At 47.9% G+C, this 19,040-nt stretch overlaps 1 protein-coding gene across 2 annotated transcripts in view; it reads left to right on the forward strand.

Moving 5' to 3' along the window:
* The window catches only part of ATM (ATM serine/threonine kinase), a 262,350-nt gene that overhangs the window by 3,915 nt on the left and 239,395 nt on the right, over nt 1–19,040 (forward strand). For both annotated transcript variants that reach the window (XM_075337438.1, XM_075337439.1), the window contains exons 2-4: nt 7,120–7,240; nt 8,076–8,188; nt 18,859–19,004. In XM_075337438.1, coding sequence (XP_075193553.1) covers nt 7,169–7,240; nt 8,076–8,188; nt 18,859–19,004 — 331 coding nt within the window. In that variant the 5' untranslated portion in view covers nt 7,120–7,168. The remainder of the gene's footprint in view (nt 1–7,119; nt 7,241–8,075; nt 8,189–18,858; nt 19,005–19,040) is intronic.

Here is a 19,040-nt window from a genome sequence, read left to right on the forward strand (position 1 = left end):
GCTGATGTATCCTTGTTTGCTCTGTGACTCAGGTTTATATAAAGGCTTTGTCTTAGAGCCTGGAGGCCTTTGCTTTAGGAGAATGCATTTTACTGTCCTGGTGCCTAACATCGTGACAAAGACTTTATTATGAAGCTCATAGATTTCTGGACAGCACCGAATGTTCCTGTATAAGGCCGCTTTCACATTGCGTTCTGATCTCCGTTCAGTGGTCCCATCAGGGTTTCCGTCCGAACAACCCCTCCATCCCACCGCAAAACGAGATTCGGATGTATGCGCCGACGGTGCCATTGACTACAATGGAGCAGACGGAGTCACCATGTGGGAGTATACACTTCCTAGAGATGGACTCCCAGATGCAGTCTACCACGTCTGGGTGTCCGCCTCCAGAAAGCGTACACTGCCGAAAATGGTGCATGACAGTGCATATGGTGACTCTGCACTAATATAGTGTTTTGCCGGGGGGTCGCTCGGAAGCCCTGACGGGACCACTGAACGGAGATCAGAACGCAATGTGAAAGGGGGTCTAATTGCTGTTCCCTGAGATATGATCTTGTAATTTTTCCCAACCTTCTCATACATATTTGCTTTGGCCTGGGATTCACATGTTTTTAATGGTGAGATGGGAGTAAGCTGTAGAATATCACGTCTGGAGGCACATCTGCCACAAGAACTAAAGGATCAGACAGTAAAATTTAACATGCCCAATCCTCCATCACGTCACCATCTGGTTGACTTGGGAGGCCCCATTACACATTAGATCGTCTGCTCGCTAATAGTGGGATCAACAAACATAAAGGGTTGTTCCCAAAATGGCAAAATATCCCCTATTTAAAGGATAATGAATCTCTTGTTGATTCCTGGGAGTCTGACTAGCTGGGATCTCCGGAGATTCTGAAACTTATGGGAACGAGACTCGAAAGAGCCGCGTCTTCTGTGGAGCAGAGGTGGCCATGCTCAAACTGAGATAGTACTTAGACTGGATAAAGGAGAGGTTGAGCTCTGGCACCTGCTTCATTCAAGACATGGACTCTACGGAGGCCTGCTTTCTGGATTAGCAGTGGTTCCAATGTTTTGACTCTCAACAATCAGTGAGTTATCCCTCATCCTATGGATAGGGGACATCAAGCTATTTTGAGAATAACCCTTTAACACAGCAACGCGAAACAAGGAACTTAGATTGGTTAGGTTCCCAGCATTGAGACCTCCAACAATTAGTAGAAAGTCAGGGCAGGGGCAAGTGACTACATTCTGGACTCTTTCGGCTCAGGCCATTTCCGGCTCTTGACCTCAGGCCAAATCCGCATGTTGGGTTGCTTTTCTTGCAAACAAAAAAGACAGTGCTAAGACCAATTGTAAGTAATGTAAAACAAATCAAGGAAAGGTAAAAGGAATCACCTCACCAATCCATCAAATATCTGTGTGTCGGATGAGACTTGCACATTCAACTCTATGGGAACGCCAAAAAAAAATCAGATTCCAAAGGAGCCACCGTACAGGATGAGATTTTTACAGATGCATTACACTTCTTTAACACAAGACATTTAGACTTGAAAATTTGATCCCCCTTAAGGGGGCTTTACACGCTGCGATATCGTTAATGTTTTATCGTCGGGGTCACGTCGTTAGTGATGCACATCTGGCGTCATTAACGATATCACAGCAACCTTAAACGTCCTCCAAAGTGGTGAAAATCGTTCACCATGGAGAGGTTGTCCTAAAACCAAAAATTGTTAATGGTTGGTTATATATGTAGTTCGTCGTTCCTGCGGCAGCACACATCGCAGCAGCACACATCTCACCTTACCTGCGTCCCGCCCGCAATGAGGAAGGCGGGATGTTCGTCCCGCTCATCTCCACTTTGATTGGCCAGCCGCTTAGTGATGTCGCCGTGACGCCGAACGCACCTCACCCTAGAGCAGACCTGGGCAAGGGGCGGCCCGCGGGCCACATCCGGCCCGCCTACTCTCTGACCGGCCCGCCTGGCTCCGGGCGTCCTTGCTGGCCGGTCACTGATGAGGGCAATCTGACCTGTTGTCCGGAGCTCCAGGCTCCGGGCGGCCCGTGGTCAGATTGCCCTCATCACACGCTGCGTGCCGGCAGGGAACAGAGGACAGATAGTGCAGCAGCGGAACGCAGGAATCTGTCCTCTTTTTCCTGCCGGCACTTTCTCTGTGACACACACACGCGCCCTGATGTCGTCAGTACGGCGCGCGTGTGTGTCATTTGAAAAGTTCCCGCCCGGCAGGAGAAGAAGATGCAGCAGCCGGAGCCCGTACGGAGAGAGGAAGCAGCTCAGCGGGGAGCCGTACAAGAGAAGAAGGATGTCAGCGGGAGCCCGTATGGAGGTGCCTGAGGAGGGAAAGGTGAGTGGTGACCAGTAACCTGAGGGGACAATGGGGGGAGTGGAGGGGAGGGGGGGGGGGTAACTGGTGAGTAATATTTGTGTGTAGTGATGTAGTATACGGCAATGTAGTTTTACAGGTGTAGTATATAGGGGTCTAGTGATGTATATGTGGATGTAGTGATGTATATTACAGGTGTATATGGGGGTGTAGTGATGTATATTACAAGTGTATATAGGGATGTAGTGATGTATATTACAGGTGTATATGGGAGTGTAGTGATGTATATTACAGGTGTATATGGGGGTGTAGTGATGTATATTACAGGTGTATATGGGGGTGTAGTGATGTATATTACAGGTGTATATGGGGGTGTAGTGATGTATATTACAGGTGTATATGGGAGTGTAGTGATGTATATTACAGGTGTATATGGGGGTGTAGTGATGTATATTACAGGTGTATATGGGAGTGTAGTGATGTATATTACAGGTGTATATGGGGGTGCAGTGATGTATATTACAGGTGTATATGGGAGTGTAGTGATGTATATTACAGGTGTATATGGGTGTGCAGTGATGTATATTACAGGTGTATATGGGGGTGTAGTGATGTATATTACAGGTGTATATAGGGGTGTAGTGATGTATATTACAGGTGTATATGGGGGTGTAGTGATGTATATTACAGGTGTATATAGGGGTGTAGTGATGTATATTACATGTATATATGGGGTGCAGTGATGTATATTACAGGTGTATATGGGGGTGTAGTGATGTATATTACAGGTGTATATGGGGGTGCAGTGATGTATATTACAGGTGTATATGGGGGTGTAGTGATGTATATTACAGGTGTATATGGGGGTGTAGTGATGTATATTACAGGTGTATATAGGGGTGTAGTGATGTATATTACATGTATATATGGGGTGCAGTGATGTATATTACAGGTGTATATGGGGGTGCAGTGATGTATATTACAGGTGTATATGGGTGTGTAGTGATGTATATTACAGGTGTATATGGGGGTGTAGTGATGTATATTACAGGTGTATATGGGGGTGTAGAGATGTATATTACAGGTGTATATGGGGGTGCAGTGATGTATATTACAGGTGTATATGGGTGTGTAGTGATGTATATTACAGGTGTATATGGGGGTGTAGTGATGTATATTACAGGTGCATATGGGGGTGTAGTGATGTATATTACAGGTGTATATGGGTGTGTAGTGATGTATATTACAGGTGTATATGGGGGTGCAGTGATGTATATTACAGGTGCATATGGGGGTGTAGTGATGTATATTACAGGTGTATATGGGGGTGTAGTGATGTATATTACAGGTGTATATGGGAGTGTAGTGATGTATATTACAGGTGTATATGGGGGTGTAGTGATGTATATTACAGGTGCATATGGGGGTGTAGTGATGTATATTACAGGTGTATATGGGGGTGTAGTGATGTATATTACAGGTGTATATGGGAGTGTAGTGATGTATATTACAGGTGTATATGGGGGTGTAGTGATGTATATTACAGGTGTATATGGGGGTGTAGTGATGTATATTACAGGTGTATATGGGGGTGTAGTGATGTATATTACAGGTGTATATGGGAGTGTAGTGATGTATATTACAGGTGTATATGGGGGTGTAGTGATGTATATTACAGGTGTATATGGGAGTGTAGTGATGTATATTACAGGTGTATATGGGGGTGCAGTGATGTATATTACAGGTGTATATGGGAGTGTAGTGATGTATATTACAGGTGTATATGGGTGTGCAGTGATGTATATTACAGGTGTATATGGGGGTGTAGTGATGTATATTACAGGTGCATATGGGGGTGTAGTGATGTATATTACAGGTGCATATGGGGGTGTAGTGATGTATATTACAGGTGTATATGGGGGTGTAGTGATGTATATTACAGGTGTATATAGGGGTGTAGTGATGTATATTACATGTATATATGGGGTGCAGTGATGTATATTACAGGTGTATATGGGGGTGTAGTGATGTATATTACAGGTGTATATGGGGGTGCAGTGATGTATATTACAGGTGTATATGGGGGTGTAGTGATGTATATTACAGGTGTATATGGGGGTGTAGTGATGTATATTACAGGTGTATATAGGGGTGTAGTGATGTATATTACATGTATATATGGGGTGCAGTGATATATATTACAGGTGTATATGGGGGTGCAGTGATGTATATTACAGGTGTATATGGGTGTGTAGTGATGTATATTACAGGTGTATATGGGGGTGTAGAGATGTATATTACAGGTGTATATGGGGGTGTAGAGATGTATATTACAGGTGTATATGGGGGTGCAGTGATGTATATTACAGGTGTATATGGGTGTGTAGTGATGTATATTACAGGTGTATATGGGGGTGTAGTGATGTATATTACAGGTGCATATGGGGGTGTAGTGATGTATATTACAGGTGTATATGGGGGTGTAGTGATGTATATTACAGGTATATATGGGGGTGCAGTGATGTATATTACAGGTGTATATGGGTGTGTAGTGATGTATATTACAGGTGTATATGGGGGTGTAGAGATGTATATTACAGGTGTATATGGGGGTGTAGAGATGTATATTACAGGTGTATATGGGGGTGCAGTGATGTATATTACAGGTGTATATGGGTGTGTAGTGATGTATATTACAGGTGTATATGGGGGTGTAGTGATGTATATTACAGGTGCATATGGGGGTGTAGTGATGTATATTACAGGTGTATATGGGTGTGTAGTGATGTATATTACAGGTATATATGGGGGTGCAGTGATGTATATTACAGGTGTATATGGGTGTGCAGTGATGTATATTACAGGTGTATATGGGGGTACAGTGATGTATATTACAGGTATATATGGGGGTGCAGTGATGTATATTACAGGTGTATATGGGTGTGCAGTGATGTATATTACAGGTGTATATGGGGGTGTAGTGATGTATATTACAGGTGTATATGGGGGTGTAGTGATGTATATTACAGGTGTATATAGGGGTGTAGTGATGTATATTACAGGTGTATATGGGGGTGTAGTGATGTATATTACAGGTGTATATGGGGGTGTAGTGATGTATATTACAGGTGTATATGGGGGTGTAGTGATGTATATTACAGTTGGATATAGGGGTGTAGTGATGTATATTACAGGTGTATATAGGGGTGTAGTGATGTATATTACATGTATATATGGGGGTGCAGTGATGTATATTACAGGTGTATATGGGGGTGTAGTATATGGGGATTGTTTGTGTATATAGTGTGTGTGTGTGTGTGTGTATATATATATATATGAGAGAGAAAAGCCCGTAACTGCGAGTGGTACTGGAGTTACATCGGGTACCACGTGCTCTCTCCCCGCCCCCTGCAGCGCCATACCGCCATTACAGGGCCTGATTGCGTTTCTCCGGTACCTGTTTGCATACATGTGACAGGTACCGGAGAAAACACGAGTCTGTGAAATAAAAAGAGTTTCCATATTTACCTGCTTTCTTCAGCTCTGCTGCCTCCCGCTCCTGACCACCGCTCATTCATTGATTATTCACCGCACTCAGGACCTGGAAGCCTGAGCATCGCGATGACCGCACCGGGCACAGCACCGTTGAGGACATCACCGCAGGGACAGGTGAGTATTCTGCAAGTACAGTGACCTCCAGGAGGTCATCAGAGTTTCCAATGAACTCTGATGACCCCCCTGCGACACCCACGCTACAGCTTCATGGGTTCATCAGAGTTCATTGGGAACTGTGACGAGTCCCCGAGATGCTCCGGCTTCCAGGTTCTCAACATACACACACACCTGTATACTCACCCAGCGATGCGGTCCCCAGCGCTGTCCCTGCTTCCAGCTGCTCACTCCAGTGAATATTCAGTGAGTATAATTACCAGCGATAAGGAGCGGGAGGCAGCAGAGCCAGAGACAGCAGCGCTGGAGAGAGGTAAATATAGAAAATCTTTTTATTAAAAAGACCCGTGTTTTCTCTGGTATTTGTCACACTGATGTCACACAGATCACATCAGTGTGCGAGCCGTGTGACACCCGTGCTGCCAGAGAAAAAAATGGACATGTGTGTGCGTGCAGGGCCACGAGGGGTCACACAGTCCGTAAATTACTGTTTGTTTATGAAGGGATAGTATATATACTGTATACAGTATTGGGTAAAACTGAGTTAATTATATTAGTCCGGCCCTCTAAAACCATCCCAATTTCTCATGCGGCCCCATGGGAAAATTAATTGCCCACCCCTGCCCTAGAGGGAGGGATTGTTCGGCAGTTACAGCGACGACGACGACCAGGTAAGTGCGTGTGATGCTGCCGTAGCGATAATGTTCGCTGCGGCAGCGATCACACGATATCGCATGCACGACGGGGGCGGGTGCTTTTGCGTACGATATCGCTAGCAATTGCTAGAAATATCGTAGCGTGTAAAACCCGCTTTAGAATTGAGTAGCAGTGCACATGTTCGACCCCCGCTCCATGCGTCCTCTCCAGGACTGCTAAGAGCTGCGCTCGGGTTTTTCCAGCCATCCTCATAGAGAATGAATGGCGCGGCGGTTGTACTGCACAATCCATCCTAAAGTGCCCTGTGTTGACGATCCCAGCGGACGCTCCTACACCTTTCTATAAGTTGTCATTTATCCTGTGCACAGAAAATCTTGTCTCCAATAAGAGGCTGTGATTTTATTTTTCTTTGTAGTGGATGAACACTGACGCTGTTTGTCTTCCTTAGTTGGTGTTTCTCCTCCTCGCTGCGCCGTTGGACCTGAAATCACAGCACCATGAGTCTGGCTTTACATGAGCTGCTGCTCTGCTGCCGTCAGCTGGAAACTGATAAGGCCACGGAAAGACGGGTACGGTGTTTTATGGTCTTTCCCATATTTCTCTATTTCACTGTTAACACAGGCGTGGCTAGGCTTTGAGCTCAGGGAGGCGAAACATCTGAGTGGGCCCCTAAACAGGTAACCCTGATTACACCTACGGTGGCACAGCCTAATCATACATATAGGGGAATCTCAGCAGATGACCGCTGGAAATAACTCTTTATACAAAGAGCGCCATACGGTGACCATATAGTGGTAGATACCAGTCCTGCTGATAATGTAAACGATTACAGATAGAGGCTTATGGCTGACGTTCCTTCAGATGGAGTTGTTTACTTTTCCCATCTTTTAGATCTGGTCCAGACCGACATCACAACTTCTTCCAGCCACAATTTGTCTACAGAGATTACAAGAAAAACACATTTGACTTTTCACATTTCCAGCACCGTTCCCATCTATTCCAACTTGCACAAACTCCTCATCAATACTGATACCCCAGTGCTGAGCCGCTGCTGCCGCCATATGTGTCCCTATTACTGCACCTGCTGTTTGGCCTAATAATAGGGCTCCTCTTACTACCCCACATAATAATGACCCCACTGTGCCCCTTACATAGTAACATGCCTCCTAGATGGTAAAATTGTCCCCTAGAAAATATTAATGCCCTAAAAAAGCAGTGTCCATATTTTGCCCCTTCAAAGTAATACTGCACCTTTGCATTTTTTTTACGGTCACAATATACTGAGTGAGAAAACTGAGAAAAATCTTGCTTTCTAAATCTTCAGTAATATTTTGCTTTCTAAATCTTCAGTAATATTTTGCTTTCTTACGACCTTATCTTCACATAATTTTTTCTGCATTTTAGAAAGAAATTGATAAGTTTAAGCGTCTTCTCCAAGATCAGGAGACGGTCCAGCAGTTAGATCGTAACTCTGATGCCCGCCATGGTAAACAGCTGAACTGGGATACTGTGTTCAGGTTAGTGACAGCGAGGGCTTCCATCACATTACACTGTTTGCAAAAGTATTAGATAATTTGTATTTTTGATGACTTTAATATATACAGAACTGTCGGTCAATCTGAAACTTTAATAAACATGAAACCTGAATATTTAAGAAGGTAAAAGCAAGGTTTTGTCTTTCTTAAAAGACTATCTATGTGTGCAGTACAGAATTATTGGGCAACTGGTGTATAGAAATATTATTAAACTAAATGAAAAATGGAAATTTCCCCATCTCACATTTTTATTTTCATTTGTTAAAGTGGTGTTCTTAAATTGCTTTAATTAGTTATAAAGCATATTTAGTTATAAAGCAAGTTTGCAATTGACTTGCTTTTTCTATCTGCTGTCATTCTCCTGCAGTGAGAGCGTTTATCTTTCACAGTGTACAGCTTGTTTATATGGCACCTTCTAGAGCCAGACCAAGTGAATGCAGTAGCTACAGTCCAGGAGAGAGGTTAACTCTTAACATCCCAGTCAGCTCTCTACAGCACATTGATTTCTATATATCTCCTTCCTCATTTGCAACAATGCATTGTGAAATACATTTCTGATATGTCCCAAAAAAAATCTCAGTGAACAATATAGCCGCCCTTCTTTTCAATAACAGCCATAAGCTCCATACATGGAGTCTGTCAGTTTCTTAATCTGTTGATGATCGACTTTTTGGGCAGCGCCATTACCTCGGCCATGTCTCTGAGCACTGAACACCTTGTACTCCTGAGCCCTCCTTGGAAGTTGCACTTCTGGAATAAGACAGCACTGGAGGGTAATGGTTCCTGGTCGCTTCACATTTGATTCTTCTCAAATCATCTTTTTTTCTCAACACTTTTTTGTAACCCTTTTGACATTTTACAACAAAACCTAGGTATTTGTGTGATCGTGCCCCAATATCTTAGCAGTTTCAAGAGTGCTGTGTCCCTCTGTAAGGTTTGTGAGTTTTCAAAGTCAGTTTAATCTGTTCGCACACACGCAGGCACTACTGCCACCATCATCACTGCACACCCCCAGGCAATACCGCCTCCATCATCACCGCACACCCAGGCAATACCGCCTCCATCATCACCGCACACCCAGGCACTACCGCCTCCATCATCACCGCACACCCCCAGGCAATACCGCCTCCATCATCACCGCACACCCAGGCAATACCGCCTCCATAATCACCGCACACCCAGGCACTACCGCCTCCATCATCACCGCGCACACCCAGGGACTACCGCCTTCATCATCACCGCACACACCCCGGCACTACCGCCCCCATCATCACGGCACAAACCCCGGCACTACCGCCCCATCATCACGGCACACACACGGGCACTACCGCCCCCATCATCACGGCACACACACGGGCACTACCGCCCCCATCATCACGGCACACACACGGGCACTACCGCCCCCATCATCACGGCACACACACGGGCACTACTGCCCCCATCATCACGGCACACACACGGGCACTACCGCCCCCATCATCACGGCACACACACGGGCACTACCGCCCCCATCATCACGGCACACACACGGGCACTACCGCCCCCATCATCACGGCACACACATGGGCATTACCGCCCCCATCATCACCGCACACACACCAGCACTACCACCCCCATCATCACCGCACACACGCAGGCACTACCGCCCCCATCATCACCGCTTACACCACGCAGGCACAACCTGAGTGACGTTATCGCTGACAGCGCCACTCACTTCAGTTGCTGCATGGCGCTCACAGTGAGCAGCGGTGTTCTACGGCCGCTCCTGTCAGCTTCCGATATAGCAGAGCTGAAAGCGTTGTGAGACCTCGTATGGATTATGTAAGACCTGGAGGGGTATTTGGGGATTAATAAAATGGTGAAAGAGGGTGTTTTTTTTTTTTTTTGTCTTTTCTTTCAAATAAAGGATTTTTCGGTCTTTGTGTTTATTTTCTTTAACTTACAGGTTAATCATGGGGGGTGTCTCATAGACACCTGCCATGATTAACCTAGGACTAAAGGCCCTGTTACACGCAACGACGTATCTAACAATATATCGCCGGGGTCACGGATTCCGTGATGCACATCCAGCATCGTTAGCGACGTCGTTGCGTGTGACACCAACGAGCGGCCGTTAACGATGGAAAATACTCACCAAATCGTCTATCGTTAACACGTCGTTCATTTTCAAAAAATCGTTGCTTGTTCAGGACGCAGGTTGTTCGTCGTTCCCGAGGCAGCACACATCGCTACATGTGACACCCCGGGAACGACGAACTACAGCGTACCTGTGTCCTCAACGAGCACCGAGGTGGGAGTGATGGAGAAGCTGCTGCTCTCCGCCCCTCCGCTTCTATTGGTGGCCCGCTCTGTGACGTCGCTGTGATGCCGATGATGCACAAACGACGGGGGCGGGTGCCATCGCTAGCGATATTGCTAGCGATGTCGCTCCGTGTAAAGCCCCCTTAAGTGGCAGCTATGGGCTGCCATTAACTCTCTTTATTACCCCGATTGCCACCGCACTAGGGCAATTCGGGATGAGCCGGGTAGAGTCCCGGGACTGTCGCATCTAATGGATGCGGCAATTCCGGGCGGCTGCTGGCTGATATTTTTAGGCTGGCGGACTCCCCATAACATGGGGCTTACCATCCTGATAATATCAGCCTTCAGCCGTGTGGCTTTACCTTGGCTATATCAAAATTAAGGGTGAGCACACATAATTTAAAAAAAAAAAAAAAAACCTACTTATTTATTTTACTGCAATACATAGATCCACCCACCGGCAACTGTGATAGGTTGCAGTGAGACAGCTGTCATTCAGCGTGTGGGCTCGTTTAACTGCAACCAATCATAGGCGCCGGTGGGCGGGGGAAGCAGTGAATACTAGATGGAATAATGAGCAGCTGGCATTTTCAAAAGCAGGAGAACCCACCAAGGCCATCCGGCACAATCCGGCGCTATTACAAGTGAAAACAGATCCAGCGCCGGATCCATTTTATCCGTATTTCGCCGGATTGTGCCTGACTGCAAAAGAAGGGAATTTTGTTTACTTACCGTAAATTCCTTTTCTTCTAGCTCCAATTGGGAGACCCAGACAGTGGGTGTATAGCTACTGCCTCTGGAGGCCGCACAAAGAACTACACTTAAAAGTGTAAGGCCCCTCCCCTTCTGGCTATACACCCTCCCGTAGGAGTACGGATTCCTCAGTTTTAGTACCAAAGCAAGAAGGAGGAAAGCCAATAACAGTTTCAAAAACAAATTCAATCCGATAACAAGATCGGAGAACTTAAGAAACAACATGAACAACATGTGCACCCGAAAAACGAAACCCTAAGAACAAATAGGGCGGGTGCTGGGTCTCCCAATTGGAGCTAGAAGAAAAGGAATTTACGGTAAGTAAACAAAATTCCTTTCTTCTTTTTCGCTCCTAATTGGGAGACCCAGACAGTGGGACGTCCAAAAGCAGTCCCTGGGTGGGTAAAAAGATACCACATGAACGGGCTGTCAGACAGCCCTTTCCTACAGGTGGGCCACCGCCGCCTGAAGGACCTGTCTACCTAGGCTGGCATCTGCCGAAGCGTAGGTATGCACTTGATAGTGTTTGGTAAACGTGTGCAGACTCGACCAGGTAGCCGCCTGGCACACCTGCTGAGCCGTAGCCTGATGCCGCAATGCCCAGGACGCACCCACGGCTCTGGTAGAATGGGCCTTCAGTCCAGATGGAATCGGAAGCCCAGCAGAACGGTATGTGTGAAGAATTGGTTCCTTGATCCACCGCGCCAGGGTGGATTTGAAAGCTTGCGATCCCTTATGCTGACCAGCGACTAGGACAAAGAGCGCATCAGAACGGCGTAGAGACGCCGTGCGAGAAACGTAAATCCTGAGTGCTCTCACCAGGTCCAACAGATGTAAACCCTTTTCAAATTGGTGAACTGGATGCGGACACAAAGATGGCAAAGTGATATCCTGATTGAGATGAAAGGAAGAAACCACCTTGGGAGAAAACTCTGGAATTGGACGCAGTACTACCTTGTCTTGGTGAAACACCAGGAAGGGAGATTTGCAAGATAACGCCGCTAGCTCGGACACTCTTCGAAGAGACGTGACCGCCACAAGAAAAACTACTTTTTGTGAAAGCCGAGAAAGGGAAACCTCTTTCAAAGGCTCGAAAGGCGGCTTCTGGAGAGCAATGAGAACCTTGTTTAGATCCCAGGGTTCCAATGGCCGTCTGTAAGGAGGAACGATATGACAAACTCCTTGGAGAAACGTGCGTACTTTAGAAAGCCGTGCTAAGCGCTTCTGAAAGAATACGGATAGCGCGGAGACTTGACCCTTAAGAGAGCTAAGCGACAAACCTTTTTCCAACCCAGACTGCAGGAAGGAAAGAAAAATTGGCAATGCAAATGGCCAGGGAGAAAACCCTTGAGCCAAGCACCAAGCTAAGAATATCTTCCACGTCCTGTGATAGATCTTAGCTGAGGATGGTTTTCTAGCCTGTCTCATTGTGGCAACAACTTCATGAGATAAACCTGAGGCCGCTAGGATCCAGGACTCAATGGCCACACAGTCAGGTTCAGGGCCGCAGAATTCAGATGGAAAAAACGGCCCTTGAGACAGCAAATCTGGACGGTCTGGTAGTGCCCACGGTTGGCCTACCGTGAGATGCCACAGATCCGGGTACCACGACCTTCTTGGCCAGTCTGGAGCGACGAGAATGGCTCGATGGCAGTCGGACCTGATTTTCCGGAGAACTCTGGGTAACAATGCTAGAGGTGGGAACACATAGGGGAGTCGGAATTGCGACCAATCCTGAACCAAGGCGTCTGCCGCCAGCGCTCGGTGATCGTGAGACCGTGCCATGAAAACTGGGACCTTGTTGTTGTGCCGTGACGCCATCAGATCGACGTCCGGCGTCCCCCAGCGGCAACAGATCTGCTGAAACACGTCCGGGTGAAGGGACCATTCTCCTGCGTCCATGCCCTGGCGACTGAGAAAGTCTGCTTCCCAGTTTTCCACGCCTGGGATGTGAACTGCGGATATGGTGGACGCTCTGCTTTCCACCCACGTCAAAATCCGCCGGACTTCCTGAAAGGCTTGGCGACTGCGTGTTCCCCCTTGGTGGTTGATGTACGCCACCGCCGTGGAATTGTCCGACTGAATCCGAATCTGCTTGCCTTCCAGCCATTGTTGGAAGGCTCGCAGAGCAAGATAGATTGCTCTGATTTCCAGAACATTGATCTGCAGGGTGGACTCTTCCTGAGTCCACGTCCCCTGAGCCCTGTGGTGGAGAAACACCGCTCCCCACCCTGATAGGCTCGCATCCGTCGTGACCACTGCCCAGGACGGGGGAAGGAACGACTTTCCCCGTGACAATGAGGTGGGGAGAAGCCACCAACGCAGAGAGTCCTTGGCAGTCTGAGAGAGGGAGACAGTCCTGTCGAGGGACGTCGATTTCCCATCCCATTGGCGTAGAATGTCCCATTGTAGAGGGCGCAGATGAAACTGCGCGAACGGGACCGCCTCCATTGCTGCTACCATCTTTCCTAGGAAATGCATGAGGCGCCTCAGTGAGTGCGACTGGCTCTGAAGGAGAGATTGCACTCCTGTCCGTAGCGAACACTGCTTGTCCAGTGGAAGCTTCACTATCGCTGAGAGAGTATGAAACTCCATGCCAAGATAAGTCAGAGATTGGGTCGGGGTTAGATGAGACTTTGGAAAGTTGATAATCCACCCGAAACTCTGGAGAGTGTCTAGTGCCACCTTCAGACTGTGTTGGCATGCCTCTTGAGAGGGTGCCTTTATAAGCAGGTCGTCTAGATACGGGATGACCGAGTGACCCTGCGAGTGCAGAACAGCTACTACTGCTGCCATGACCTTGGTGAAGACCCGGGGGGCTGTTGCCAGACCGAAAGGTAACGCTACGAATTGCAGGTGTTCGTCGTGTATGACGAAGCGTAGGAAACGCTGATGCTCTGGCGCAATCGGCACGTGGAGATACGCATCTTTGATATCTATTGATGCTAGAAAATCTCCTTGAGACATTGAGGCTATGACGGAGCGTAGGGATTCCATCCGGAACCTCCTGACTTTTACGTGTCTGTTGAACAACTTTAGATCCAGGACGGGTCGATACGATCCGTCCTTTTTTGGGACCACAAACAGATTGGAGTAAAAACTGTGACCTTGTTCCTGAAGAGGGACGGAGGTCACCACTCCTTCCGCCTTTAGAGCGGCCACCGCCTGCAACAGAGCATCGGCTCGGTCTGGTGGTGGAGAAGTTCTGAAGAAACGAGTTGGCGGACGAGAACTGAACTCTATCCTGTACCCGTGAGACAGAATATCCCTCACCCAACGGTCTTTGACGCGTGACAGCCAAATGTCGCCAAAGTGGGAAAGCCTCCCACCGACCGAGGGTGTGGGAATCGGAGACTGCAAGTCAGGAGGACGCCGTCTTGGCAACGGTTCCTCCGGCTGTCCTTTTTGGGCGTGACTGAGACCTCCAAGAATCTGAGCGTCTCTGGTCTTTTTGAGTCTTTTTTGACGAGGCGAATTGGGACCTGCCCGGTCCTCGAAAGGACCGATAACCAGACTGACCCTTCCTCTGTTGGGGTTTGTTTTGTCTGTGTTGCGGTAAGGATGAGTCCTTACCCTTGGAGTGTTTGATGATTTCATCCAAACGCTCTCCAAACAATCGGTCACGAGAAAAAGGCAAATTGGTTAAGCACTTCTTGGAATGAGAATCTGCCTTCCAATGTCTCAACCACAGGGCCCTACGCAAAACAACGGAGTTGGCTGACGCCACTGCCGTGCGGCTTGTAGCGTCAAGAACAGCATTAATCGCGTACGACGCGAATGCCGCCATTTGCGAGGTCAATGGTGCTACCTGCGGGGCAAATGCACGTGTGACTGAGTCGACTTGCACAAGCCCGGCTGAGATAGCTTGGAGTGCCCATACGGCAGCAAAAGATGGCGCTAACGACGCTCCAATCGCTTCATAGATGGATTTCAGCCAGAGCTCCATCTGCCTGTCAGTGGCATCTTTAAGTGCCGCTCCATCTTCAACTGCAACCAAGGATCTAGCTGCAAGCCTGGAAATTGGAGGATCCACTTTTGGACACTGGGTCCAACCCTTGACCACCTCAGGGGGAAAAGGATAGCGTGTATCTTTAAGCCGTTTAGAAAAACGCCTTTCCGGATAAGCGTGGGGTTTCTGGATTGCGTCTCTAAAGTCAGCGTGGTCCAGAAAAGTGCTTAATGTACGCTTAGGATATCTGAAATGGATTCTCTCGTGCTGCGAAGCTGACTCCTCTACAAGAGGAGCTGGTGGGGAAATATTTAACATCTTATTGATGGACGCTATAAGATCATTAACTATGGCGTCACCATCTGGTGTATCTAGATTGAGAGCGGTCCCAGGATCAGAATCCTGATCAGTTACGTCCGCCTCATCACCCATAGATTCATCTCGCTGGGATCCTGACCATTGAGATGAATGTGAAGGCCCCTCATAGCGAGCCCGCTTAGGCTGCCTGGGGCCATCGTCCGAGTCAGAGTCTTCACCCTGAGGTGTATGTGCCCGTCCCGGAGCTTGGAGGTAATTCAGCTGAGGGGGACCAGGGGGCAATGATTGCACAGTGTCCGTGGCCTGAAGTACAGGCCTAGCTCGCAATGTGTCAAGAATTTGTGACATAGTGAGAGACATTCTGTCAGCAAAAGCTGTAAACTCAGTTCCTGTCACCTGGACAGCATTCACAGGTGGTACACCCTGGGTCACGTCCAGCAGAGGTCCCGACTGTGCAAGCGCCGCAGGGGCCGAGCACTGCACACAATGGGGGTCAGTGGAGCCTGCCGGTAGAAAAGTCCCACATGCGGTGCAGGAAGCATATAATGTCTGTGCCTTGGCACCCTTGCGTTTTATGGACGACATGCTGTTGGCTCTCTGCAATGTGAGAGAGTCTATAGCCAAAGGGCGACCAGCGCTATGCAGTACAAAGTATTTGCAGGAACAAAATACTAAGAATACTACTGGCACAAGAGGGGGTGAGCCCTGAGGGCTGCTTACCGCCCGCTGAATAGCGGGTAAGAGGTGCAGAATTCCTTGTCTGGGTCTCCCCGGCTCCCCTCTGCAGCTCAGCGTGTCAGCAGGAATGGCTGCCGGCGTCTGTGGAGAGGGGCGGTCCGTGGGAGTTCCCAAACAAAAGTGCGGGAAACAGTGTCCCCTCTGTGCCTATTGTGAGGGCTGGAGTATGTAAAAACGACTCCAGCCCTCAGCGCTGATGCACTGACCAGCGTCCCGCCCCTCTCCTGACTGGCAGGTCTGGGGGCGGGAACGAACGGAAGCAGGCCGCAAAAGCCGGGGACTCGAGTTATCAGCGCGGCCGCCGTAAAAGCGCGGCCCGCGCTGAAGTCCCCGGCGCACCACAAGTGCCAGCCGCGCCGCAGTCCCAGCGGCCGGCGCGACCGTTTCCCAAAAGTGTGCCTGCTTCAGCGAAGCTGAATGAGGCCATGGCACAAGCGCCGCAGCGCTGATGTCCCCGGCGCACTACAACACCCAGCATGCTGCGGTGTGAGCGCCAAATGCACGGGGACACAGAGTACCTTGAGGAAGCAGGGCCATGTCCCTGATGTACTCCGCTCCATCCAGCATCTTCTCCAGGGGCTGTAGATGGAGCACGGTCTCAGTGCCTGGAGACCAGTAAATCCCACTTCACCCAGAGCCCTGTAAAAAGGGATGGGGAAGGAATCAGCATGTGGGCTCCAGCCGCCGTACCCGCAATGGGTACCTCAACCTTACAAACACCTCCGACATACAGTGGGGTGAGAAGGGAGCATGCTGGGAGCCCTGTATGGGCCCTCTTTTCTTCCATCCGACATAGTCAGCAGCTGCTGCTGACTAAAAACAATGGAGCTATGCGTGCGTGTCTGACCTCCTTCGAACAAAGCTAAAACTGAGGAATCCGTACTCCTACGGGAGGGTGTATAGCCAGAAGGGGAGGGGCCTTACACTTTTAAGTGTAGTTCTTTGTGCGGCCTCCAGAGGCAGTAGCTATACACCCACTGTCTGGGTCTCCCAATTAGGAGCGAAAAAGAAACCAGATGTGTGAAAGCAGCCTTAGGAAGGTGAAATTCCTAAAAGTCAGAACACTCAACAGCAAGTTTTGAGTTATTCCTGCATCACCTCCACAGTGGAATTATCATGGTGCCCATCCAACTAAAACATGGACATTGTGGGTCCTCCAGACAGAGAAAGGGCCCCTTCTTCAAGTGTCCTGAATGAAAGCTTCCCCTTTCCGAACAAGACTGTCCCTCTTTTTATGCCACATTCACAAGTTGCTTTTTTGCTGCTTTTTTTTTCTGCCGGCAAAACTTTCTCTCTTGGCAGTGCAGAAGCTGCTTAAAAAAAAGTAGGTTTTGCTGCGTTTTTGTTGCACTGTTTATTGCAGATTACATGTGTCGTTTATCTATAGTACATGCTTAATAAGCGTTTCATTTACCAAAAAACCTATGGTTGCATTTTTATTTGCAGCGTTTTTGCACTTTCTGATTGCTTTCTGTGGTGACTAAATGCTTAAAAAATGCTGAAAGAATTGACCTGCTGCAGATTAGAAAAACGCTACAGTTTACCAATTCAGTCAGGGAAAAAAAGCAATAGCGTGCATGAGATTTCCGGGAAACTCCAAGCCTTCTCTAGTTCTGTGAAAAGCAACTTTTAATTTATTAATATTTTTTTGTGGATTATCAGTTGCACTATCCTCCCCCCCCCCCCCAAAAAAAAATAAAAATTGGCGGGAAAATGGAGGTGTGTCTTATATTCCAGATGTAGCTTACTGGGGATTGGTGGTGGCAGTGGAGCAAGGTCCCAAAAGGCAGGGTCTCCACTGCAGTAAGTTGGCGTTGGCATGAGTGGGATGATGCTGCGGGCTCAAGGCTGCAAGAGAAGGTGTCGCAGCGGTGCAAGGTGGGCGCCATTGATCTGCTGGCGGTGGACGTGATGGATTTCAGGAAAATGGCTGCAGAGGCAGCACACGCGCAGATTGAGATCTCAGCTTCCCAAGACCTCAGTCTGCGCATGCGCTGACTCTGCAGCCATTTTCTTGATGTCCATTGCATTTTGTAGTTCCGATGGGCAGATTAAGATCTTTGTTCTCTGAGATCTCAGTCTGCTTGTGAGTCTCCTCTGCAGCCATTTTCCTGAAGTCCTTTGTATCCACCGCCAGGAGATCAATGGCGCTCGCCTCACACTACCTTGACTTCCCCTTCTCCAAGCCTCCTGTGACCCGCTCCACCGCCGCGCCCCCCAAGTAAGCTACATCCGGCATATAAGACAGACAATAAGACTACAAGCCAGACCCTCATATTAACATTAAACATTCTTTTTTATTTCTTATTTTCCGCCTCTAAATTTGGGAGCGTCTTATAATCCTCAAAATACGGTGCAAACGCTGCAAAAAATGCAATGTGTGAACATGGTCTTACCGATCACTGCAGTTCTAGCTTTTTTAATGCCCATGGTCTTCACAATCATATCAGACCAGAACTATGGACACAAGACAGAATAGCTACATGGATTTATGTGGTTTATTCCATAGCAAACCAATCTGAGTGATATTTTAGGTAAATCTGCTTATGATAATTGGTAAATATTAACATGGCATACAATGTGTATTTGACAGGTTCCTGCAGAAATATATTTTTAAAGAGACCGAAAGCCTTAAATCTGCAAAGGCAAATGTCTCCGTATCCACCCAGTCGGCTCGACAGAAGAAAATGCAAGAGATCAGTAGCCTGATTAAATATTTCATTCGATGTGCAAATAAAAGTGAGTGATCTATTCTTTGTTTCTATTTTCTTGCTT

This window comes from Anomaloglossus baeobatrachus, chromosome 2 (assembly GCF_048569485.1).
Source record: "Anomaloglossus baeobatrachus isolate aAnoBae1 chromosome 2, aAnoBae1.hap1, whole genome shotgun sequence".
NCBI classification, from domain to species: Eukaryota; Metazoa; Chordata; class Amphibia; order Anura; family Aromobatidae; genus Anomaloglossus; species Anomaloglossus baeobatrachus.